The following is a 25,944-nucleotide window of genomic DNA, read 5'->3' on the forward strand; positions in this document are numbered from 1 at the left end:
CAACTGGACCTTGAGAGGCCTTTGGCAAAATCCATAGTTATGTGATCCCACTTCCGGATTGTACACTGCAGATTACGCGAACTCGGATAAAACTGAACAAGCAAAGACAGCTAATGGCATATTGTGAATGTGTTCATGGAAAGTAACTACATCAGTGAGTGATAGATCCACAAATGAATCTACTGAACTTTTCCTAATTTGCAAGTAAAAGATCCAAAAAAAAAAGTTATTCAAAACTCGACCAACCCACAAATTTTAAGGGAATTTTAGTGAAACTGGATTCAGATTCTAGTTAAGCTTTCTTCTTGAAGAATTCTCCAAGCTTGGATTGCTGTAAGAGTTTCCTCTTTCATAGTAGAACTTTGGCTTTACCTTAACCGTTCCCTGATGTCTCATGTCCTTCAATCATGACAGTGCTTTCAGATGTCTGGAACTTTGGCATTACTTCAAACCGTTGCTGGCCATCTTTGTTCTGTGCAACATGACAATTTGATATATGTGATGACCAGGAGTTCATGATAATTTTCTTGTGCAATACACGCCATCTTGAATTCTTATCCATTTCTCTTTCTTTGTTTTCCTGGTATTGTATTTCTTTCAAACATCTTCCTTGATTTTTATTTTTAGAGCTTCTTTGCCTTGTGGAATCTGTGTTATTCTAATATACCCTTGAGTTTGCAATTGAGCCATTTAGTAGGGGTTGACATGGGTTAGGCTGGTCAACTTTTAAAATCCTACCTGACCCACCCACCCAGTTTCATTTATGGTCAACTTTTAAATCTTTTCAACTCAAGAACCATGACCTCACAACCCTCCTACAAACCAAGTGTTGGAATTCATCTAATTTGCAATGTCCTGAAAACAATTCAACAAATCTAATAGTATTTGTAAGTTACCAAATTGTAATATATATATATATATATATATATATATATATATATATATATATATATATATATATATGAGGCCCAAAGCTAGGGAATCAAGTTTCTTATGGTTTTAAGCAAAAACAATGTCTGAGTTCTTCAAAAACATGTACAAAAAATTGATAAGTACCTGCATTAATGTAGAAAATTGAATAACTCACTTCTGCCTTTTGAAATAGTTTTAACAACTGAAGAAAGTTGGATAGGATAAAATAATTATCTGCACATGTCCATATTTATAGTACTATCTTGAAATTCCATTTTCCTTGGCATATCGCCAAGTGCAATGAACCTAATTTTGTGCCCTTTTGTTCACCTAATCCAATCCAATCTAAAAGCAAAACTTGAATCACACAACTAATATAACCTGCTTAGTGATGTGGCTTAACATCCAAATTCTTCAACACCACTTATATTTGTTCCAAGGTTTAAGACAATATATGCAAACAATATGCAGTTGACTCACTATACAGTGCATGTACAATATATAGGGCACATGCAAACAGTATTCAAATATTAAAAATAATATCTATAATTATCTAAAGTATTTATCATTTACAAATCAACTATTTAAGTTAAAAATTACATGTTATAAACCATTAAATAGGATTGCTTAGGATTACAGTCAATTTGATTTAGTTTATATTGGTTTATATAAACCAAAAGGATCTTTTAACTGCATATGCCATATGCAGTCATGTACCATTACTATGTGATCCCCTTTAAAATACATTTACGTAAGCCACTTATGTGGCTCAAGCAGGGGCTTTTTTAAAAACCAAGTAATGTTTTGTGTACACCCTGCATTAGCCTCTACAGCTTCAATAAATGAATTGTGAAAATGGAAACTGGCAATTTACTTAACAGTTCCAATTCAATTTTGAGACTGAATGTATGGGAGAAATGAATAAATGGAGGGGGGGAAATGATAAAACACTCAATGATCTCTATCTATACTACATTTGCAGCAGCAGGTCGTAAATAAGTAAATTCACGAAAACCATCATCATTCATCATCAACCAGCAGGTTATTAGAAAGCTAAAACTCTGAGCAAAGAGTGAACAAACAAATTACCTAGATCAGAATAAACAACAAGTACCCTTACAAGGAAAGGCAGCATGCAGTTTTGACATCAGTAAATACACAACAATACAGATTGACAAATTTTGTTTTTCAGACCTGTGCCAAAGTGATGGTTACAACATTAAAGATGTATCAGAAAAGAGCTGTTATTGCCAATGTCCTTACGTACTACTAATCAAAGTGGCAGCCACATGATAATGAGTAATAGGGAGCCATGCTATGATGTCATGATGCAATTTAAGTCAAAAGAACTTCTCATAATCCTGAGGTGTTTGGTCCCACACATCCATAAATCCTGGAAATGGAAACTTTTGCTTAGAAAACAAATAAATATTTTAGTTGACGATCACTTAAGGCTATAAAAAAAGTATAACATGCCTACCTATCCAACTTAATCATTTGTGTAAATCAATATGATGGCAACAAAACACAGCAACATAGAAAGCGACGAACAAGGAAGAAAATAATCATGAAATAGATGTAAAATAGCTGAAGACTAATTTGGCTGTTTCAGAGTTTAGATATTAGAAGACTAATTTAGATAATAGTTGATGCGGAAGCTACCAACATGACTTCACAACTTTCCAATCCTTCGACATCTGACCTCAACTTTCCAATCCTCTGACAATCGACCCATCTAATCACTCGATTTTACAATCTCTAGAATCATAAAGTTTGGCATGACAATTGAAGCAACTGAGTAAGTGCACTATAACTATATCATGATAATTAAGCATTGGAAAAGAATTGCTATGCGAAATGCAATCATGCACGAATGATTGCTTTTAGAACTTGGGAATCTTAGCATATTTGTGTGGAACTTGGGAATTTAAACTTTTGACACTTGGAAATTTTTATTAAAGTGGCATAGGTATTTGAGTTGCATAGGCACAATCTTTATTAAGATCATTTGCTACTTTACTTTATATGTTTGTAAGTTTTTGAAAGTCCCACTATATGTCTTTTGAATGGCATTTTGCGAACAATGTTCTAAATGGTAACTGAGACGACCGCCTAAGTAGTGCCTAGGCGGGAGGCGGACATCAAATGCACCACTTTTATGGAAAGCAGTGTTTTAGGCGGTTCAACGTAGGTTAAAAAACCCTTGCAATGCTTTAGGTGATTTCAAAACTCACCCCTCCTTCCGCCTCGAACCGCCACCATCACTACCTCATTGCTACTGCTGCCACCATCTTTGTTGCTTGCGACACATCCGGACCCGTTGCCCGAGTCCAGCGACGGTACAACATCCGAAGTTGAGACGCTGAAGCTGAAATGCCGAAACAAGAGAGGTTTTTCTTTTTCTTTTAACTTAGGATTTAATCAAATAACTTAAGATTAATAATTTTAATCAACTCCTAGCTATGATTGTTATAATTTAAATAGAGTTAATTAAAGTCTAATAAAATTATCCTATTATTAATTTAATATATATATATATATATATATATATATTTTTATTATTTTTTTAAATATTTAGATTAATTTTTATTTTTAGTTCATATATTTTATAGTAAGTTTTTATTTTAATTTTTTATTTTTTATTTAATTATTGAAAATTAATGGTGGAAAATGAGAAACAACTGGAGGTGGAATTGAAGTGAAAATCTAATGATATTGTTTGAGATTATAAGGTGTTGTATTACAAAGAAAAAAGAAATTGGATCACATGCAAATTGTGTAAGAGACTTATTAAGGGAGGAGTTTATCGGATGAAACATCATATTGCGAGTATTGTAGGTTAAGTTGAAGCATGTCCTAAAGCATCCAATGAAGACAAAAAGAGTAAGAGCTTATCTTGAGTTTATCTTGAAAATAGCAAGAATAAGAAGTGAGAAAGGGTGGAAGAACTAAAAGAAGAGAGGGCGAAGTAAATATAGATGTTGATGTAGAGGATGAACATTGTCAGTGGAGGGAGATTCTTCTAAAAGGAATTCAAAACACCTCTGGCTTATTAATAAATGGGCATCCACAATCGACATAAATGATGCATTGAAGTTAAAATTTTCAAATGATGTGTATGAGTACATTGCAAGATGGATTTATGAGGCGGGGATTCCTTTTCATGCAATTAACAATCAAAGTTTTAGATAATTTGTAGAGACAATTGGTCAATTCGGCCCAAGCTACAAACCTCCAAGTCAATATCTTCTAAGAGAGCCACTTCTGAAACAAGAAGTTGAGAGGACCAAATTATCTCTACAAAAGTATGAAGAGCGGATGACAAATGAATATTTAATTATGACCGATGCATGAACGGATCACAAGAGAAGAAGCATTATGAGTTTATGTGTTAATTGCAAACTAGGTACTTCATTCCTTGGTTCTATTGAAGAATCCATGGAGGCACACATTGGGACTTACGTCTTTAAGTTTATGGAAAAATACATCAATGAAATTGGCCCTCAACATGTTGTTCAAGTAGTGACAGAGAATGCGACAAATAATTTGGTGGTGGCGGAGTTGTTGAATGTCACACAACCTCAAAATTTTTGGACCTCTTGTGCGACTTATACAATTAACCTCGTGCTTGAAGCAATTGGAAAGCAACCCAAGTTTAACGAAATGCTTGAGACAGTAAAGGCCCAAACAATATTCATCTATTCACATCATAGAACTTTAGTTATTATGATGGAATATACCAAGAAGAGGGATATTGTGAGCCCTGGGGTGACTAGATTTTTCACTTTATTTTTGACTTTGGAAAGTCTCAAAGGTAAGAAAGATCAGTTGAGACTTATGTTTACATCCGAAGAGTGGATCAACACAAAATTAAGTAGCGTGAAGGAGAAAGCGGCGGAAGCAATGGTAACAAGTATCTCTTTCTGGAATGGTGTTTCTTTGGCTTTGGATGTTTTCACCCCTTTAGTGAAAGTTTTACACCTTGTTGATGGTGACAAAAAGCCTTCAATGGCCTTTTTACTGGGTGCACATAAACAAGCCAAGGAAGAGATTAGAAAGGCTTTAAAAAAAGAAGAAAATATCACCCCTATTTTGAAGATTATTGATGAAAAGGCTAAGGGTAAACTTGATAGCTATTATCTGTATATATTAGTTAATATATCTATCAATTAGCTAGTTGTCAATTAACCTAATTATAGTTTCCTTAGTTTGATTCTTTCCTAAGATAGATTCCTAATTTGTATATAAATATACCTCATCTTCGTTAAAAAAAACTAGATGTTCTTTTTATCTCGAGAACATGGCATCAGAGCACCTTCAAAATTAGGGTCCCACTCCACCTCTTTTCCTCTCACGTACATGAGACGACGCTCCTTTTCACATACATGTGACGGCACTACTTCTCGCCGCAGAAGTCACTACGTGCCTCCAACCCTAGTGCCGACCAAATCCCAACCCCTGCAACCTAGCCTTCTTTGGGTTCGTCCTTGACGCCCTCGATCGCGACAAGGCATGTTACGGTGATCTAACCCTAGATGCCTTCCTTGCCCTCTTCGCCGATCTCAGCCTCTCCACCACCACCTCCAGCCCTGCTTTCTCTTCCCCATCCGTTGCTATGCTTTCCTCAACGCGAGCGGCACCTATGCACAACTGCAAGTTGCGTCATCTAGTGCGCCGAGCAACCGCCGTCGTATTGGTTTCCTATATGTGATTTCCTAGATGTTGTGCATTCTTCTTGGACGTGGACATAGTTTCCTACACTACGTTGGTATTGGTTTAGTCTTCCTTCTCGTGTGTGTGGATTTGTCTATACTTGTCGAATTATTCTCTTATTTGACTTCCTTTAGGATAAGGTCTTATGGCTGAAAATAAATCTTCTATTGTGACGAGCGTGGTGTCTATGATGTCTAAAATCATGAACTATAAGATAAATGGTTCAAACTATTTGGATTGAAGTAAGATTGTTCATCTTTATCTACGAAATATTGACAAAGATGATCATTTGACTGATGACCCTCCTCAAGATGATTCAAAACAAACAATAGTCTTTTGCATTATGCCGCTTACTTATTGAATCTGATTTTTTTACTTCAAAGATTCAAGCGTACAAAATAACACCAATGTTATGAATGAGTTCTTGAATTGTATTGAGAGAATTTTTCCCACCGACAAGGGCATGCAATCCACCATTTCTAATGATGATTGTTGAAGTATAAGAGTAAATCCGGAAACTTTGTAAGAAAAATGATAGTCGTGGCATATAAGAAGGTTGATGTGTACCATAACTTTGATCCGGTTACATCTCTTTCCTTTATTTCTATTCACTAACATACATGTCTCTTTTACCTCTTTTTTGATTTTATTATTTTTTTTCTTTACTTTTTAAGTTGGATGGTGGTCCAATTATGGTGGTGACACTCCAAACTTATAAAAAATGGCAATGAGATTTCTCTTTTTGATAAGTAGTTTATCGGAATGTAAAAGAAATTAGAACCCATATGAAAGGGTAAGTAGTAATTCAAAAATTATATTATCTATTCTTTCTTTTTATTAGTTTTTAATAATTTTCTTATTGTTTAAATACATACTAAGAAGAGGAATAGGCTCGAGGCATCAAGATTGAATAATCTTGTATATGTCAAATTAAATATCAATCTTATGAAGAAGAGTAAAAGAGAAATGGATCAAGATTTGTTTCTATCCTCTCATGCTAGTGAAGCTCAAGGTTGGCTTGTTGATGGTGGTGATGAAGATGAAATTGAATCGGGTTCGGGACTCACTTAGAGAATGGTGGCAAAGGCCTTGGGAGCAGATAAAGTGCTACAACCACGAAAGAGTGCAAGGAACATCCCCATTAGAAAATTTATGAAATGAAGATGTTGATTTGAGTCCCATAATGAGAGGATTATGGATGTAGTTGACGATGCATGTGTAGATGACTTAGAAGATTAGTTATGTTTAGTCTAATGATATTACTTTTTTAGTATCTATATGTTGATAATTTTTTATTAATTATCTTGTTAATTACATTTATATATTTATTTGTACCTTATATAAATTGTACTGTATTGTATGAAGCTTATTTATGCATAAACATCATAAAGAATGATAACTATTTATGATATTATATATAAAAAATAATTAAAAAAATTCAATTGTCTAGGTGACCGATAAGGTAGGCGGTCATTAACTGCTCCGCCATTGCCTATCGTCATTTACAACACTATTTGCGAATGAATATTAGCTTATATTTTTCATTTTTAAGATGGATTTCTTCATGTCTCTTTGATAAGATAAATTCTTTCTTACTTTTCTAAATGTGGATTCTTCCATAGTTACCCCTTTTCTATCTTCTTGGTAAATTCCTTATAAGAAGAAAGCTTTCATTTGGTGTAGTTGGCTCATTGAGTGTAATGTCATCTACTTCCTTCTTGGCAACTTATTTGTCCTCCTCCATCTAGTGTCAATTTGGTATCAAAGCCTAGATTTGGATGGCTCGATGGCAAGGTCCCAACCTTGACATTCCCGCATCTCACAAACGTGATTTGCTTGATGTAGGGATGGTGGCACTTAGACAAGTTGAGCTTCTCCAAGAGTGTCTTGAACACATGGAGATTTTGAAACATGATGTTTCCCATAATATTTCAGAGAAAGAAGATTAAAGTGTTGAAGATGATGAATTAACCTCTTTTATTGTACTAGAAATCAAGTGATGAAGAGACTCTACTTCGACAACCTACTCGAAGGAGTAATATTTCAATCTCAAGACGGGCATTCTGATAGATTATCTCAACTTTATTTGAGTGAGTCTTTGATTATCAAGTTGTGCCTAATGATCATAAGGTAATACTTATTGTCATCAAATTTAAATTTATTATGTACATGCTTCTATTTGGTAAAAATGTCCTAATTGAAGAACTCATAAAAAAAAGGTTAAAACATAGGAGAAAATGAAGAAAGAATTCAAAAGATATTCTTGTCGAAGAACTATTTGCTAGATGCTTGCCTCAAGCTCCATCATTTGTCTTGAGAGAATTGTTTCATTGGAGAATACAAAGAGTTTGATCATCTCATGATGAGATGTGGCATTTAAGTTAGTGGAATAAATCATAATTTGCTAGCTTAGTGGGCTGAATGAGAATGGCAATCTCCAAACTATAATGAAAAAATCAAAGAGGAGAATATCACATATGGAGGTGAATGTACAACTCTTGTCATTCGTTGAACTTTGAATGCTTCTCCTATTAAGATTTCTCACAATAGATGCACTTTTCATAAGAACGTTTGTGATGTAATCATTAATGGAGGAAGTTATCAAAATGCTATGGCTAAAACAATACTTAAAGAGGTGGAGCATCCTTGAGTTCACAATTTCGGCTTCAAAAAAGCAATGAACTAAAAGTCGATTAACTCTGTATGACAGGAAGGGTATGCATAATAGTTACAAGAATACTTTTTCCTTTGCTGATGAATGGAAAACAAATTTTAATGATTTCAAAACAAGAGATAATGTATATGAATAGATGGTGATATTTTTCAATACTCCTATTACTTTTATGAGACTAATGAATTTTTTTTATTTTCATTGGCAAATTTCCCATTGTCTAATAAAGATCAAGAAGAGCATATGGAGCATTTGCCTTGTCTTTAAAGTGTTGGAGTAAAAGCTTTATGTCATTTAAAGAAATGTTCATTTTTAACAAATAGCCTTATATTCCTAGGCTATTCCCTTCCAAGGCATCAAGATGGACCCTTCTAAGTTAGAGGCTATGCTTCCATGGTACTCTAAGTAGGTTGCTTGAGATTTAGAGTTTTTATAATCGTGCTTTATTTTATCAGCAATTCATCAAGTAGTTGTATTATTTCTCCAATCACTAGATGCTCAAAGGGAGGAATTGGACCCTTCTAAGGTAGAGGCTATGCTTTCATGGTACTCTAAGTAGGTTGCTTGAGATTAGAGTTTTCATAGTCGTGCTTTATTTTATCAGCAATTCATCAAGTAGTTTTATTATTATTTCATCAATCACTGGATGCTCAAATGAAGGAATTGTCAAGTGGTCGATAAAGGTTCAAAAAATTTTAAACTTATCAAAAAGAAGAGTACCAAGGCTCTTATTCTTTCACTGTCTGACTTCAACAAGCATTTAAACTTAATTGTGATGCCTCAAATGCTGGTACTGGTGCCGTACTTGGTCAAGAAGGTAAGCCCATTACTTTCTTTAGTAAAATGTTGTCTATTTCTCATAAGAAATATTCTATTTATGATAAGGAGTTCTGTACTATCATTTCATTTGTGTTTTAATACATTAGAGGCATTATCTTATTTCCAAAGAGTTTATTTTTTTCCTCTAATCATGAAGCTTTTAAGTACATCAATGGACAACACAAGTTCAATTCTAAACATGCCAAATGGGTAAAATTTCTTCAAACATATATTTCATTATCAAACAAAAAATCAAGTGTTCTAAATCAAGTGACTAATGCTCTTAAAAGAAGATATTTTTGCTTACCATAATGTAAGCAAAAGTGGTCTGATTTGAACTGTTTAAAGAGCTTTATAAAGGTGATCCTTATTTCAATGAGATTTGGTAAGTATACCAAGGTCTTCTCCACAATTCCAGACCTAAGGTGGCTTTCTATGAAAGGAAATCATTTGTACATTCTTAATTGTTAATTACCATATTTTATTATCAAAGACGCACCATTTTAGTTGAGATAAAATTTTAGCATTATTGCAAGAGCACTTTTATTGGCTCTTTCTATCCAAAGAATAGTACTGGAGCTAGCAAGGATCACTCAATTCTACAGGAGAGAATAGTGCAGGAGCTAGCAAGGATCACTTGATTCTTTGATCTCCCCGACCATAAAATTTAGCATGACAATCAGAACAACTCAGAATGTACACCAAAGCTACATCACAATGGTTAACTATTGGAAAAGGTAAGTATATGGAATGCAAACAAACTTGTTTGGAAGTTAGGAGTATTAGCATGCTTATCAAGCATGAAACTTAGGAGTTTTAACATCTTATATTTGATACTTGAAATTTTTTATTAAAGTAGCATAGGTACTTGAGTCGTATGTACATAAATTTTGTTAAAATCGGTTGCATTTTTAGTTACTTTCTAAGCTTTTAAGTGCATAAAAGTAGTATTGTACATCCTTTAAATGGTCGTTTCTGAGTTTCAGAATAAATATTTACTTATGCTTCTCTTTTTTAAATTACATTTCTTCTGTCTTTTTGAGTAAAGTAGATTCCTTTTCACTCTCTTCTCACTCTTTTGTGAGTGGATTCCTTCATGGTTAGCCTCTTTCTATCTTCTTGGAGGATTTCTTGTAAGAAAAAAGTTTTCATTTGGCATGACTGGCCTATCAAGTGTAGCACCATTTACTCTTTTCTTTCCAATTTATTCTTCATCCTCCATTCAGTGTCAATATTGATCAACTGATCATTAAATTGTTGTAAAGTGCTAACAATAGTCTTTGTAAAGGTGTGATAATCCCTCAAGGATAAGACTTGCATATATTATTTTTGTTCCAATCAATTGTTTGTAATTTAGTGTAAACAACAAATTAAGATAATACAATTAAGGGTGTCAAAAATTGGCCCGACCCGACCCAATCCGAAAAAAATCAGGATAGGGTTGAGACTTTTTGGGTTCCGATCGGGGTTGGGTTGAGGATTTTGGATTGGATTAGATTTAGGTCAAGTACGGGTCAATCCGGGTTGACCTGGGTTGATTCGGATTTAGGATTTAGAGGATTTTTTTAGGGGTTAAATCAAATTTTATTTTCAAAATTAAAATATTTTATGTAATATTAGTATGACAATGATAAAATATTGAGATAAAAGTGAATAATTATCAGGAAAAATACCAAAAAAAGTTTTTTTAGGTTAGGCGGGTTATACGGGTTCGGATTTAGGGTTTCGGGTTGATTTCGGGTTTGGGTTGAAATTTTTTTAATAATATTTTTGTTTCAACCCGACCCGAACCCACCCAACCCATCCAAATTGACACCCCCAACTGCAACTCTCTAGTGGACACTTACAGCTTAGAGACATTTCTTCCTCTAAAGGCACTGAAGTACTCTGGAAGTAATATCAACAGGGTTTGTTATCTCATCTTTTAGTAAAGTTTCAAATCATTTTTTTCTATTCTAATGCACTTAATAAGAGTTGAATTGCTTACCTTCTATAGAATCTCTTCAATGATGATTATTATTTGACTGAACTAGTAACTTTCAATAATGAAATGATAAAGAAATTGCAAATGAACAAGCAAGTTTATAAGTCAAAAGAACCTTGTGACAATCAATCAATTTCAAATAAGGAACTACTTTTGTTGCTCCATGGAGAAATAATAAGAACTTAACAAAATTAATATTTAACAAACCTATATCTCCAAGAGATCCATATATCGAATCATCAACAACAGCAAACCCCTAAAGAAGACCAAAAGAAAAGTAATTAGTAGTTTTTATATTAGTAACAACATCATATGTAAAATAATTGTGTTCTCATGTAAGTGATTGTTAAATTGTTGCCTATATAATGGTTGACTATTGAATCTCAATTATAGAATTTCTGTTAAATATAGTGAAAAATACCTCTGTACCATGAAGACCAATTCCAACTTGAAGATTATTAAGTTCAGCTTGGCCTGATGGGCTGCATGTGATGTCAGCTCCAAGGTAATCAGAAATGGCCAAAACATAAGTATCCTGAATGGCTGGAAGATTATCTGAATGTGCTGTCTGGTTTAGGACATTTTCCGTTGGATATACTATTTCATTCCTGCAACATCATGATCTTGAGCTTAGAAGAATAAAGTTTGATTATCCAGAGGCATGTTTAGCAACTGATAGAGGAAAGAATATGCTAATATAGTTTACAAGAAACAGCAATCTATATGGTAACTGCAGGCAATTAAATAAAAAACGAGCCCCTTTGCACTGAGTAAATGCTTACTTAGATTTTGAAGGATCATTCACTTCTATCGTGGAGTTATCCTCCAAATCAATTACTGGAATGACTTTTTCATTCCCTGAAAGTTGGTTGAAGTCATAACTACTTTTCGCCCTGTTGTTTATTGACAAACCAAAATCAACTGAAAGCTGTCTTCCAGATTCCAATGGAGGAGCTGAAGTGTGGGAAATCTGACGCTCAGGAATATCAGTTACTTCAGGAGCCTCCATCAGGTTAAGGTCACAGATCTTAAATGGCATTGACTGGTTATGCTTTAGTCCTTGCAACTTCAAGAAAGATTCAGCTGAAACTTCAGGAACTAAAGGGGCAGTGATTGGGTTCAGTTGATCACCTGGTCCAGTCATTTTTTTGTCCTGTGGTAACTTCTCAATGAACAGTGCAGCATGTGTTTGTGTAGCATCGTAAAGCTGAGAGGGTTCATTCTTCTGGAATGTACTAGGTGAAGATGAGCAAACCTGTTTCTCAAGTTCCCTGTTACCACTATGTTCGCTAACCTTATCATACTTGTCTTCATCTACTTTGGTAACGGACATTTCTGAAGGTAGGTTCTGTTGCAGCTCACACTGAGACTCGAGTGATTGCTTGGAGGATTGAATATCGACCTCAGCGGAATTAACTGGTACTTCGGAATCAGACTTGTCAGTGTAAACTATATGAGAATCTTTCTGTGAGCCTTCAGTTGGAAGTTTGCATGCACTTGTTTCAGTTCCTCCTCGAGAAACTTCAAACTCATTCCCATGCTCACAGTGGATGAGACTTGTGTGTGACAAGGGTGTTGGGGATTGTTTCAAAGAAGCATCAGTTGGAAGTTCGTCCACAACAATTTCAGTTTCTCCTCTGGAAGCAGATTCAACTCTATTTCCAGCCTCGCTTTTAAAACCAAGATCGGTGGGATTTTTATGTGCCAATGATGAACGAGGTCGTTTTGGCACTTTCGGAAAACCACCAAGTTTCAACAGACCATCACCATGATCACTGACAGACACACCTTCATCGACTTCAACAGGTTTCATGACCAAATCCTCCTCCACTGAGTTTTTCTTACCCAACTCTTCTCTCTCGCTACTCTTACCTTCTCCAGCTTCTGTAATTGAGACCATCACATCACCCGCCACTTTGTTCACATCGGAGGACCCTGCAGAAGGGGCATCCTTCCTGGTACTATTCGAACTCGCCTTGGATCCAGCATCATCAATCTCTGACCCCGATTCGCCCACCACTTCGCTCTTCGAGTGCTGTTCATCTCCAGCAACCCTGCTGCTTCCAACCTCCTCGTGCCCGCTCCGCCGATCTCTGCTGTATCCTGGGGCAAAGTCGTCGTCTTCCTCTTCCATGACATCGGACTGGTTTCTACTCCGTTCCATCCACAGTCCGTTTCTTCCCCGTTCCCAATCCCAATCCGGACCACCAAACCCTCTGGCGTAGCTCCCTGTTCTCTGGACCCTTGCGTTCTTCCTAGGCCCAAATCGCTCGTAGTCATCATTAAACCGTTTCTTCGGATACCCAGCTCCAGAGTCCGGGTATCCAAGCCGGGCCATAGCCGGAACTCTGGCTTCACTGAAGAACGATGGGGCGGGGTTGTCTCTCCCGTGGCCTCTGAATTCCTGCTGTATGGTGCCTCCAGCGGAGGGTTCGCGGGGAAGGGCGCTGGAAGGGAGCACGCCTTTGGAGACGAGATACTCAGCGGCGAGGCGGCCGGCTTCCATCAGGATCTCAACTTTGGTAGCGGGAGGGGTGTGGGGCTTCGAGTAGCTGCGGCTGAAACCTCCGCGCCTCTGGTTGCGGCGGAACGGCGACCTCGGACGGGAGTTGCGGTACTTGGACTGCATTCCTTTCGGCTGGAGAAGAATCGACCGGATTCCTTCTGCAGCGGAATAAACAACCCTCACGCGTTCCCTATCGGGGCGGGTTTGTATTGGTGGCGACCCGTGCCGGCCTGCGTCAACGGGTTCGGTGCGTGCTAAGTCGGCTCACAGCTCACGTGCCGGTCTAGACCCTTGACCGAGTAAGGCTAAAAATCTGAATTACATAATTATTATTTTTTTAATATATGCACACGTGTAACATGTGAATCACAATTTTAATTAATTAGATATAATATTTAGCATAAAAAATTATGTCATCTCTAGAGGGTTCTGACGAATGCAAAGAAATATATATATTTTTAATGAATTTAGAGTAATTTGGATATACGTGGTAATTTTGCACAAAATTAATATGTTGAAAAAGTATATTATTTTTGCACGTCATTCAACCTTTCTTCTTCGAGCTAATCAATCTATGGTTAGAGCTTAGAGGTTTTGCACTTGCTTGTGGATGATAACACCTCAAACATCGTCGATCACTCATTATGGGGATGCGAATGGATCGTTTATAAGATCCTACAAGAGCTTTCTTGACCTTTTGTTTTGCACACTCATGCTTTGAAGAGTTGGTAGTTGGTGTAGAAAACTAAAAGCAAAGACATCAAAGTCGCATAGACAGTAAGGGTCAAGCAACTGATAGATTTGTGGATGGAGTAGTACCCATTATAGTTGTGAAGGAGGGAAACACATCATCTGACCAGCCTAGTAAAGTTCAAGCACTAGCCATCCATTTCCAAGATCAGTACATCGAGGGCAGCAGGATGCACAACCAATTGAGCAACTGAATAGCGGCCTCAAGTGTGCTACAGAGTAGGCCAAATCCAGTCAATGAACGCATCAAGGGAGGTCTATAAGTCGGCCGCCACATCATGGACAAGAGCAACAAAGTGTGAACAATCAAGACAAATCTGAGGAGCAACAGCTAAGGCTAGAACAACAAGTCACATTGGTATAGAAGCTACTGAAGGAAGATGGGAAGCTAAGCGAATAGCAAACACTCACTGGAGTGCAACAAGTCTTACAGGTTGAAGCAGTGAATGTTATACAAGCACTGATGGAGCAAGAGCATGATGGACAGCAAGAACAATAGATAACAAATGGCAACAAGTTGGTGTTGAACAATACTACACAAGGTGGCCAAGCTAGAGCGACAAAGACTGCTGCTCGAGCTGAATCTAGGTCAAGCTATTGAGTAAGTGCGGAGGGCTCCTCTTCAAGCTCGAGATCTAAGGCTATCATCACCAAAAGCTCTATCTTAGCATCATCAACTATGGTAGAAGGGGACAAGGGACAACGTACAACATCAATACTTACAGAACGCAAATGATAGTTAAGTGTTGTATAACTATGCAATGAAGATCATCAGCTGAAACATAAGGGGTTTTCCTAAGCTCCTTAAGCAGAAGGAAGTGCAGCACCTCCTTAAGCAACATGGAATTGGTGTAATGGGATTGTTGGAGACAAAATGACTAAGGTAATACTTACCATAATCCTTCAATCACTTCAATGATAGTATCCAAGGGGTGTAGCTCACAACTTTCATTTTTCCGATCGTGGACGCATTTTGGTGTTGTGGGATGTGCAGCTAGTAGATGTGGAGATTCTAGAGGATGATGATTAACTTGTTCATTGTTGAGTTCACTACAAAGTCACTCAGAAATCTATGCTCATGACATTTGTTTATGGGGTGCATAGTATCATTAGGCGACAACCACTTTGAAATTCCTTAAAGCAACTAGGGGAGGGCACTGTTGATCCATGGTTGGTTCTGAGGCACTTCAATGTTTTGTTAACCATTGAGGACAAAGTTGGGGGCCTACTAGTGACAAACTACAAGTTGCAAGACCTTAAGAACCTTGTATACAACAATAACTTAGTGGATCTCCAGTCGATAAGGTGTCATCTCACTTGGACGAATGGCACATCTCTTGCAAATTGGATCGGGCAATGATGAACACTCAATGTCTAGTTGAAGACTTCCATGGATATACTAGATTCTTGCCATCTGGTTGTCTTCAGATCATTCTTATTGCATTGTCTCACTACTCATGGATGTGCAACAAACAAAGTGGTCCTTCAAGTTCTACAACATATGATCACCACACGAGTTGTTCCAAGATGTGGTGGTTGAGGCTTGGTTAGAGCCGGTAGGGGGTTCGACACAATATATCCTCGAGGAGAAGCTATCCATATTGAAACATAAGTTGAGACTCCTAAACGGGCAACATTTCCAACATATCTCATAGAAAGCGCTTCATGCTAAGGAGGAATTAGAGGAGATGCAGTGTGGAATATTGGAAGGGAGTGATCAACCATCAACCTACAGAAGTCTTCAAGTATAGGCCAACATGCTAGTTGAGGCGGAGCATCTATTCCTTTAGCAATGAGCTAAGTGTGCATATATGAATAACAACGACCCTTTTACAAAATTCTTTTATGATCTTATCAAGCACAACAACAAACACAATGCCATTGTAGCAATCGCAAAGGCATCAAGTGAATGTGCAACAAGTTTAGCAGAGGTTATTGTAAAATTCATTGGCTATTACGAGAGGCTGCTAGGGATAAGTGTACCATGTGTCAATCTAGACGTCGTGCTCAGAACATGCCCAATGATCAATGAGGTCCAACAGCAGGGCCTCCTCCAACCTGTGACTCCGAAAGAGAACAAGAAGGTACTCTTTGATATTGACAATGACAAAGCTCCAAGTTCAAATCGATATAAGGCAAAATTTTACAAGGCGACGTGGGACACTATCAGGCCAGATTTGCAATAAGCAGTCTTGGAGTTCTTTTCCTCTAACAGCCTACGTACTGAAACAATGGAATCACACACTTATCATGTTGGTCCCTAAATCTGTCCATGCCCTGAGTGTCAAGGACTACCGACTAATATCGTGATGCACAATTGTGTATGAGGTAATCTCCAAAATACTAGTAGCAAGGTTGGCAACAACAATCATTAACTGCATACTTGATCCAGCTTAGGCGACCTTCGTTGAAGGATGATCGATAGTCGAAAATATACATCTTACGTAAGAGTTACTACATGAATACTCAAGGAAACGAGTATCCCCACGGTTTGTGCTCAAAGTGGATCTTTCAAAGGCGTTCGACATGCTAGATTAACCTTTTTGAAGATTGCCTTGTAGGGCTTCGATTTTTCGTAGCTCTACATGGATTGGATTCACCACAAGAAAATCATGAAATAGCGACGGAACTAGCGACGACAATATTTCTTTCCGTCGCTAAAAAATAATTTAGCGACGGAAATTTTATTCAGTCGCTAAATAGCGACGGAAATTTATTTTCCGTCCCTAAATAGCGACGGAAGTTGATTTCTATCGCTAATTAAGCGATGGAATTTATATAATTCCGTCGCTATTTAGCGACGGAATTTATAAATTCCGTCGCTAATTGATATTTTTTTTAATTACTGATAAATTAATAGCGATGGAAATTATAATTTCGTCGCTATTTAGCGACAGAATTTATGAATTCCATCGCTAAAATTTAGAGACGAAATTATATTTTCTGTCGCTATTAATTAGCGATGGAAAAGAATTCTGTCTCTAATTTTAGCAACGGAATTAAAAATTCCGTCGCTAATTAGCGACGGAATGTTTAATTCGGTCGCTAAGATGACGTCAGCGATCGAATTTTCCGCGACGGCCGATTTCCGTCGCTAATCGGTCGTTAACCTCGGTTAGCGACCGAATAGCGACGGAATTGGTCCGTCGCTATTTCCGATAATTTTTGTAATGATTGTCGAATGTGTTACTACCACTTCTTTTTTGGTGGGCATTAATGCAGTAGTATCCAGACACTTCAAGGGGGGTGAGAGCCCTCCAGTAAGGCAATGCCCTTTCTCCATTGTTGTTTGGGCTTTGCCTTGGTGTCACAATCAAGGTTTCATCATCATCATCCTATGTGTGCAACTACTAGTATCACATATTTGGCGTATGTTAATAATCTTCTTTTGTTTGCAAGGGGGGACGAATATACCATCACACTGATTGTAGATTATTTGAAGGAGTTTGGTGGCGTTGCTAGACTGTAGTTCAATCTACACAAATCCATAATATATATAGTTGGTGTCGATGCATAGAGGCGGGACAAATTGTTGTCCCTTTCATTGTCTTGGCATCTCCTTAGCAGCCGAGAAGCTACGTACAACCAACTACGAAACTTTCATAGAGGTAGTGATGGGTCAGCTAACCTCTTGGCTAAGAATCACATTATCCTATGTTGGGAAGTTAGAGTTGGTGAAGATGGTTCTATAAGACATTGAGTGCTTTTGGCTCTCCATATTGTCTGTTCCGAGTGGGGTCATTAATAAGTTGTACTCCATTTGTAAATCATTCATATAGGCATCTAAACGTCCCCTATCTCTTGGATTGCAATGTGCTTATCGAAAGAGGAAGAGGTGTATAGGGTTAGAGACCTTTGAGCGTGGGATTCGACGTTGCTCGATCATGCTCCATAGAACATTCAACGAAAGGACTCGCTCTTGGTCCGATGGATTGATCATCGGTACTTGGGTATTTGGGGTGACCAAACCTTTGGATATGACAAGCAAAGGCCTCCAACTCTCTACTCATCAAAAGACTATTTTCGAATCCAAGATGGCCTTCTTGCGTGCATGGGAATGCTCAGCCATGGGCCACCATCATTTGAAAGCCTTAACCTCATGTTGAAGCATAGCTTCGCCTTGTGACTAGCACATGGGCGCCTACAAACTAAGGATAGTTTATCAATGTGCAATGTAAGACATGCCTATTATGTCAAGAGGCGTATGAGACACTTGATCACACCTTCCGGTGTCTCATCATCAACATGGTCCTATGGGCCAAAGCGCAAACATAACTGGAAATGCTACAAGAGCACAGCAAGGAGAATGTTGTAGGTCTTCAAAAGGATGTTCCGAGGGAGCTACCATCTCACTAAAGCATGATGTTTAATTATGTCGTGCATGGTATATCTCATATGAGATGAAATTTTGATGGCGATGTGCTAAGTATTGATAGGATGTTCATCAAGATCCAAATGCACATGCTTCAATCTTTGAACATCTAGTATGTATAATTTTTTTCTCGACTCCTTAATAGTATTTATCTTAACTAAAAATTAAAAAATAATAATAATTTGAATCAATTTGTTCTATACGGTTTGATCTAATACCATAGTGAAGGATTGCACCTAAAAATCTCCAGTGTCAGGTTTCCACCATTCCACTCACTTTTTTTCCCGGCCAATGTCAATCCTAACAATTCAATAGCTTCATTTCCTTGAGTATTTGAATATTGGATCAAGTACATGGAAAATTAACAAACTAAATGACAGGGAAGCTTTAATCTGGATTGCTAAAGACCATTAATAGACTTAGAAACCGATTTTGGCAAAGGATGAGCACTACAATGAAGACTTTATTATGACAACTAAATCATCTTGAGAAAAATTAGTATGGCTAGAACTTTGACTGAACAAGAATTATTGGAGAAAAGAAGTCTACTCACAAGGCTTGATGCACTGCTGAAGTGCAAGACTGTTTATGAATTACAATGAGCTAAGGTTAAGTGGATTAGAGAGGGGCAAGAAAAGACCTCTCACTTGCAAAAAAGTTGCACAGGGAAGAAGTAAACAAACCAATATCCATCTCATTCATTCTGGTGATCAGACCTTCACTGTTGAAGAAGAGACTGTCACTGCAATTGACAACCAAAAAATGCACAAAGAGGATACCTCACTAGCTGAGCTAGCCAATTCATTTTCAGAATTTGAAATTGAAGCTGTTGTGAGCCTACATTTCAGAGTTTTTAATTTCATCATGATATGCCATCAGATAGGATGATCTGAATATCTTCAATGAGTTCTTTGATGATTTTCTGGACATTTCAAGCAGTCATGATTACATTATTGTTATCCTAAAGAAGCTAGGGGCCTCTTAAGTTGATGAGCTTAGACCAATAGCCCTTGAAAATAGCATTGTAAAGCTTATTTCTAAAGATCTTGGCATCAGATTGCAAGGCATAATAGGGAATTTCATCTCCAAAATTCAATTTGTAAATAAAGCTTATTTCTAAAGATCTTGGCATCAGATTGCAAGGCATAATAGGGAATTTCATCTCCAAAATTCAATTTGTAAATATCCAGTTTCTAGTAAATATGAAGATTTTAATAAAAAAAAATGCTACTACTACCCAAAAAGTGATTCAAACCAATACAAATGAATGTAGGCTTTCTAATATCAATAATAATAACTTCTAAATGAGATTATATAACTAAATTTATAATTTTACCTACACTTAAAAGTTTTAAATTCAAATTAATAGGCACCAAGTTTATCCCAAGAACTAAGCTTTGCATGCCAAATGTATTTCTATGATATCAAAATATATCATCATGAAATTATATAGTGTAAATAGTCATATAAAACATTTAATTCATACAAATGAAGTGTATGACATAAATGTGCAATGTTATCTGCCAACATGTAGCAAGTTTTTATCAATAGTGTGAACATTTATAAAACATGTAAATATGCATATAAGTCCTTAACATACACTAACCCAATTAAAAAAGATGTGGTTATAGATTTTTGGTACCCAAAACAAGGGTACACCAATGCATAAGGCTACTAACCCAATTTATAAAGATGTGGTTATCAATTTTGGTAGCAAAAACAGAACTACGCATTATCCCCTTATTTATTAATACACTCCATAATTTAAAAAGGTGAGGCAATAAATTTTAGTATCCTAAACAAAGCCAAAACAAAGGGACACTAATTCATAAGGCTAGAACAAAGCATTACCCTCTCATTTATTGAGCCACCCTACATAATTTTAAAAAAATGAGGCAATAGATTTTAGTACCCAACAGAGTTAAGGTCAATTCCTTTAGCTAGGTATCCCTTAGAGAACTAAGTTTTATTATTTGTCAAATTTTAATATACTTGGTGGCATCTCTGCATATGAAAAATTCATTCAACAATTTTAATTAACCCGTACTAATAAGATATATGCCTTTTTCTTATATTTCTAACCTAATCTAGCCTTAGCCTGAATTATTCTTGGCCTCTCAACCATTATATCTAAGCAGTTTGAGCTTCCATAAACTTCCCTGATGGTGGTGAGTTATTAGAATCAATCATGCAATGGACTAAGATTAATCCAATCATATAAATCGAAAAGAAGCAAATCACTGCAATACTAATCAGTAAGTTTTACATCTGAAAATGAAACAGTGATGCTACTTTTATGAGGGAAAAGTTCAAGTTATCCAACATGTCCATGAAATTTTAACAGGCCTTCAGATTTTAATTGACTCAAGCCATCAATGACCATGAGATTCTTATACCACAACTTGCTATTGGAGATCTGAGATAGTAGTCCAAGAACTTCACAAAATATCCATAGTGCATCTGGCTTTGCAAATAACTACATTTAAAAAACTAATAGAAGTGTTAATCATATATCAACCTCAAACCATTTTCCATCATTTTTTTGTTTTATCCAACACTTCAATATATCTCTTCGGAATCCCATAGTGGTCGACGAGATGCCTTGCCAGGTCATCAATGACGCCTCCTTGAACCAGCACTTCATGCTGCCCTTTCTTACCTGAAATTAATCGACCATAAATTTTATGTTATATGATAAAATTGCCTAGTCAGTACCTACAAACTATAAAACTCAGTAACCCTCCAAGCATGAAGAGACCAAACTTCAAGATTAATGTTATTTTAGATGCCATACTGTAGAGCATAACTCTATGCTTTAATTGGGTCTGTAAAGCATATTGTAAAGGTTAGATGTCATGTTAAGAGGATAGAGAAACATTTACCCTTCGGTTCACAAGGTTTGGATGATAATTTTCATTGTTAGGCGTGACTATAAAATTTTGTATCAGTTATTGATGATACTAGACATTTCAATATGAGTTTTTCTTTTGTTAAACACTAGTAGAAGCACTTCCCGAATTTACAGTAGACAATTTAGCAAGGTATAGAATGTCTAAGCAAGGTTGCATTGTATTGCAATCATTGATCACGAAAGCTGAGTTGCTAATCTATCTAGATTTTTATTACTAACCTAGATGAATTTCAAATTTTTTCCTTCAAAGTTCTGTCTATCTAGTAAGCATGCACGTCCTCAATACCTATGATTTCTCTAGTTGCATGTCTTCAGCACCTGTAGCATTTCCTAATAGGTTCCAGGTAAGGTCAAATGTGGTCACATTGACAATGAGGAAAACAAAACTAACCTACCTTCAATAAGCAAGCAAATACATAATGCATAAGCAAATAAAAAAAATTCTACAGACAACTTATATAATAATCAATTTTATGCAGATTCAACAAGATCAAACCTGGAAGCTCCCCAACTGATGTACTGCATGCAAACTTCTTTTGCAGTTCAGAAGCTAGTGAATCAGCATCCAATAGGAAAGTTTCCAGCCCTGAGACCCTAGTTACCTTCTTGTTTCCTTGACGCCGTTCTGTCATTATCTGAATGGGTTTAACAGCACCCTTGCGGATCACAACCTCATGCCCTTTTGATATCTTATGATGAACCTGCATCCTGCTTAAGAAAGTAGATCCTAAATCCTTCTTGTGGATCTCTGTTGGGTAGGTGGATCCCTTCTTAACAGTGCCTTTGTAGAGCGCATCACACAGTGTAGCATCGAGAATTACAATTGCCTTGTCTGTTGGCTTGACCAAATTCTCCTTCTCAACATACCTGATTTAACAAGATACTTTCCTTAACAGCTAGTATTCCAGGCATAATACAAAAAAATTAAAAGATAATTGATAGACAGATTTTATATAGAAGGAACTAATGTTGCTGTGCAAAAAAAAAAAAAAAAAAAAAAAAAGTAAGCAAATGCACCTGAAGACAACATCAGATGCCTCTGATGCGCTATAATAGATTCCAGTATCTGCTCCTATAGCTGTGAATATTGAATTCACATGTGTGCTTGGTTTATAAACTTCAACCACCTCAAGTTGTAGCTTTGTTTGTTGGCCCTCACTGACCGAACTATCATGCCTTTGTTCATTGCTCTGCTGCACATGCTTCTCAGGCTTAAATGACATGTAATCTGAATGACCACGGTTGATTCCTAGTAAAATGAACTCCTTCTTATGCTTGTCTTCCTTTCCAGATATCTATAATCAACAGGGAAATTTATGAATCAGATGAATGCAAAGGCAAAAATATTCAATAGCAACAAAATGCACAGCATCACTTATACAATTTTGTGGTACTAGCCTAATGCAATTCTGCAGTGCTAGCCTAAAGCCACTTTGCAAGAATTGTTCTTTGCTCTATGAAATGTGAAGACCAGAATGTGAAATAGAAAGATAAAATGCACAATAACATAAATAACGTCTCCAATAATCAAAAAACAAATTCATGAATAAGTGTCAGATTAATTTAACATAAGAATCTTGGATCGCATTTATTATCAATTTGATATTGGGTGAGCACTGTGCTAATGGTTTATTGAACAATATACAACATATAATAAATATATATATTTATTAGTGTAATTCAAATTGAAATTAGATTCAATTCATTATATATTTCATTATATATTTATTTTTTATATATTATGACTAGCGCACAGTTTGCTGGCACACTATTGAGAGAAAGAAAAACTAGACAATGAAAATCATGGACATGGGCAAGAGCAAATTTGTCAAACGCCAATAATAGCAATAATTTTGAATCGCCTTATGATGCAGCACGAAAATTCATACCCTAAAAAAATTGAACTCAATTTGGCAAAGAGAAAAATATTATTAAGTCAAGATTATTCAATACATGGGATCCTATTCCTAACCACTTCTTGTACACTCTACACAAGACCAAGTCATTTAAGAAGAAGTCTATTTTATCTCTAAAATTATTACCAACTTTTTCAAAAGGCCTAAATTCTCTCAAAACACTATAACAAACTTTTAACAACTCTTAGAAAATATCATATAAATTTTTTGTAAGCTCTAAAAATTTTAAAATAAATTTCTAAATTCATTCCCAATTTTCAAATTACGTTATTCTTCCGGCCAAAGATAACTTGACTTCATGCAAGTTACTAACACTTCCTTTTGCCGTTATTTCCAAACATAAGTAATAATTGCCTACAGAAATTCACTAAACATGATTTCTTTCTTATCCTTTCTTAGGCAGCCTCTCTAATGTGTGAGAAATTGGTAAATCCTCATGCTTTGTTGCTCTAACTTTTTTATCATCCCTTCCAATAAGTTAGAAACCATTATCTCTATTCTAGAGATGGAAGTATTTTTATACCTCCCTTATAACCAAGTTAACACAGAGATGGAGGTTTGAATGTCTTCCACTAATGTAACATACTCTATATTTTGAAAATTGGACTAATATGTAAATAAAGTTGGACCCTAAAGATATATTAGGTTCAACTTTTTACAATAAGAATGAATATAAATGCTTTTGTAAGACAAATCAAATTTTTAAGGCTAATAAATTTATAGGTATACTTTATATATGTTTGTCTTTTAGTCTACGAGGTTCATCAATATATTTTTATAATAATATTATTCAACTCAATCCTTTTCCTACTGTCAGCATATGTCTCTCTCATACACACAGTAGAACTTTTAGTTTGGTGGATAGAAGTAAGAAAAGGAACCAAATCAATGCAAATAAGCTTTAATCTCAAAAGTTTCTATGCATAAACAAATACCTACAAGAGTTGTACTAGAATTATTATAAACAATTTTTAATTTTTATACCTACTGTATTCATTTTTTAGATTAGTTGGTTGTTTTGAGACCTTAACATAGTGAGGCAAGTGTATGCTTGGATTAAGGTTAATAATACATAAACTATTTTTTAAATGCAGTGTGTACTAGAGGGATTTACAAAAGACTCAAGTAAAGGATAATTGAGAGGTTCAAGTGGATGTTTAAGTAACTTTTTTTTTTTATTATCAGGTATCCAGACCCTTACAAACCCAACTAATCTAGAGATGAGCGGCCTCCCCCCTAGTTCGCCCACTGAGTAAATCCAGAAGCGCTCTATAGATGGTTCAAGTGAGGGCTCATCAAAGGAGTCTTTAGAAGGCTCATGCAACATTGGACTCTTTGGAGGATATAATTAAAGCTTGATCTGTCTTGGGAGAGGGTTCACTAGATGTGATAAGAATTCTAGTAGTTATATGATTGGGGCAATGTTGAGTGCTTTCTGAAGGGGGTAATTCATTTAGAGTCTCTTTTAGAGTCAAGTCATTAAGGGAATCCATGGTCAAAGTTATTAGTTTAGTGATGTCCCTTAAGGTTAAATCATCATTATGAAGATCTTCTATGGTTAAGTCAATAGAAGATTTTTCTGAGGTTACGTTATTATGCTCTTAAAGGGTTGAATCATGTGGCTCAATTAAAGGTTCATCAAATTTAGGTAAAGTAGAGGTTTTGAATGTTGGCTTTAAATTTAGTTCTATCTTTAGACATTTTCCTTTGTTAAATTGAGTTTGTGTATATTGTGGAATTGTGTAATTATACAAGGTATAATTTTCCAATGCTTAAGGGAGCATTCAACCATTAGAGAATCACGATATTTTTTCCTCTATCGTAGTACATGAAAATAGGTTACCTTCTGTTGTGAGAAGCAGGGGTAGATAAGTCTTTTCTTCTTATGGTATTAGGGTCATACTGGTTATATAAACCCTATCTATGTATTCTTTTGTGTGTAAGATAGTTTTAACATGGTATCAGAGCCGGGGGTTTAGGTTTATCCGCCTAACCCTAATTCCTTGGCTTTGTTCGCCGCCGCCACTCACCGTGAGCACGCGTCTCTGTTCGCACCGACGCTGCCGGGCTTCTCTTCTCTGGGATTCCTTCGTGGCTTCCCCTCTGCGCAGCCCGTCGCCGTCGTCCTCTGCTGACCAGCGCCGCCGTCCCTTTTCTTTCGGAGCGCACTTTTCATCTCGCGCACTCGGCCTTCCTTCGTGGATTCCCCTTCGACGCCTTCCGCTCGCTAGCCAATACGTGGCTTGGGCCCGGCTTCGTCAGTGACACCTCCGTGAGGCGTAGTGACATCTTCGATCGCTTCTCCTCCGTCCAGGAAGCCATCGTCTACTTTCTTGAGCAAGCCAAGGGTTGACGCAAGGTTGGCTGCCGCTTGCTTCGTGTCTCCCTCT

At 36.5% G+C, this 25,944-nt stretch overlaps 2 protein-coding genes across 2 annotated transcripts in view; both read right to left on the reverse strand.

Moving 5' to 3' along the window:
* Positions 1-2,067: 2,067 nt before the first annotated feature.
* On the reverse strand, positions 2,068-13,757 carry LOC141845681 (uncharacterized protein At4g26450-like). The gene is made up of 4 exons (XM_074733734.1): positions 11,882-13,757; positions 11,521-11,707; positions 11,307-11,355; positions 2,068-2,305 (listed from the first exon to the last, which is right to left on the reverse strand). Exons 1-4 carry the CDS (start codon positions 13,726-13,728, stop codon positions 2,253-2,255), a joined length of 2,136 nt encoding a protein of 711 aa, XP_074589835.1. The 5' UTR covers positions 13,729-13,757; the 3' UTR covers positions 2,068-2,252.
* Positions 13,758-20,945: 7,188 nt separating this feature from the next.
* The window catches only part of LOC141844915 (uncharacterized), a 41,760-nt gene continuing 36,761 nt past the window's right edge, over positions 20,946-25,944 (reverse strand). Inside the window, exons 8-10 of the mRNA XM_074732894.1 lie at positions 22,656-22,933; positions 22,135-22,505; positions 20,946-21,386 (exon numbers count right to left, since the gene is read on the reverse strand). Of these exons, the coding sequence (XP_074588995.1) occupies positions 21,262-21,386; positions 22,135-22,505; positions 22,656-22,933 (774 nt within the window). The 3' untranslated portion in view covers positions 20,946-21,261. The remainder of the gene's footprint in view (positions 21,387-22,134; positions 22,506-22,655; positions 22,934-25,944) is intronic.

The sequence above is a fragment of the Curcuma longa genome, chromosome 14 (genome assembly GCF_044706935.1).
Source record: "Curcuma longa cultivar G26 ecotype Majalengka, Jawa Barat chromosome 14, ITB_CL_G26_1.1, whole genome shotgun sequence".
NCBI lineage: Eukaryota > Viridiplantae > Streptophyta > Magnoliopsida > Zingiberales > Zingiberaceae > Curcuma > Curcuma longa.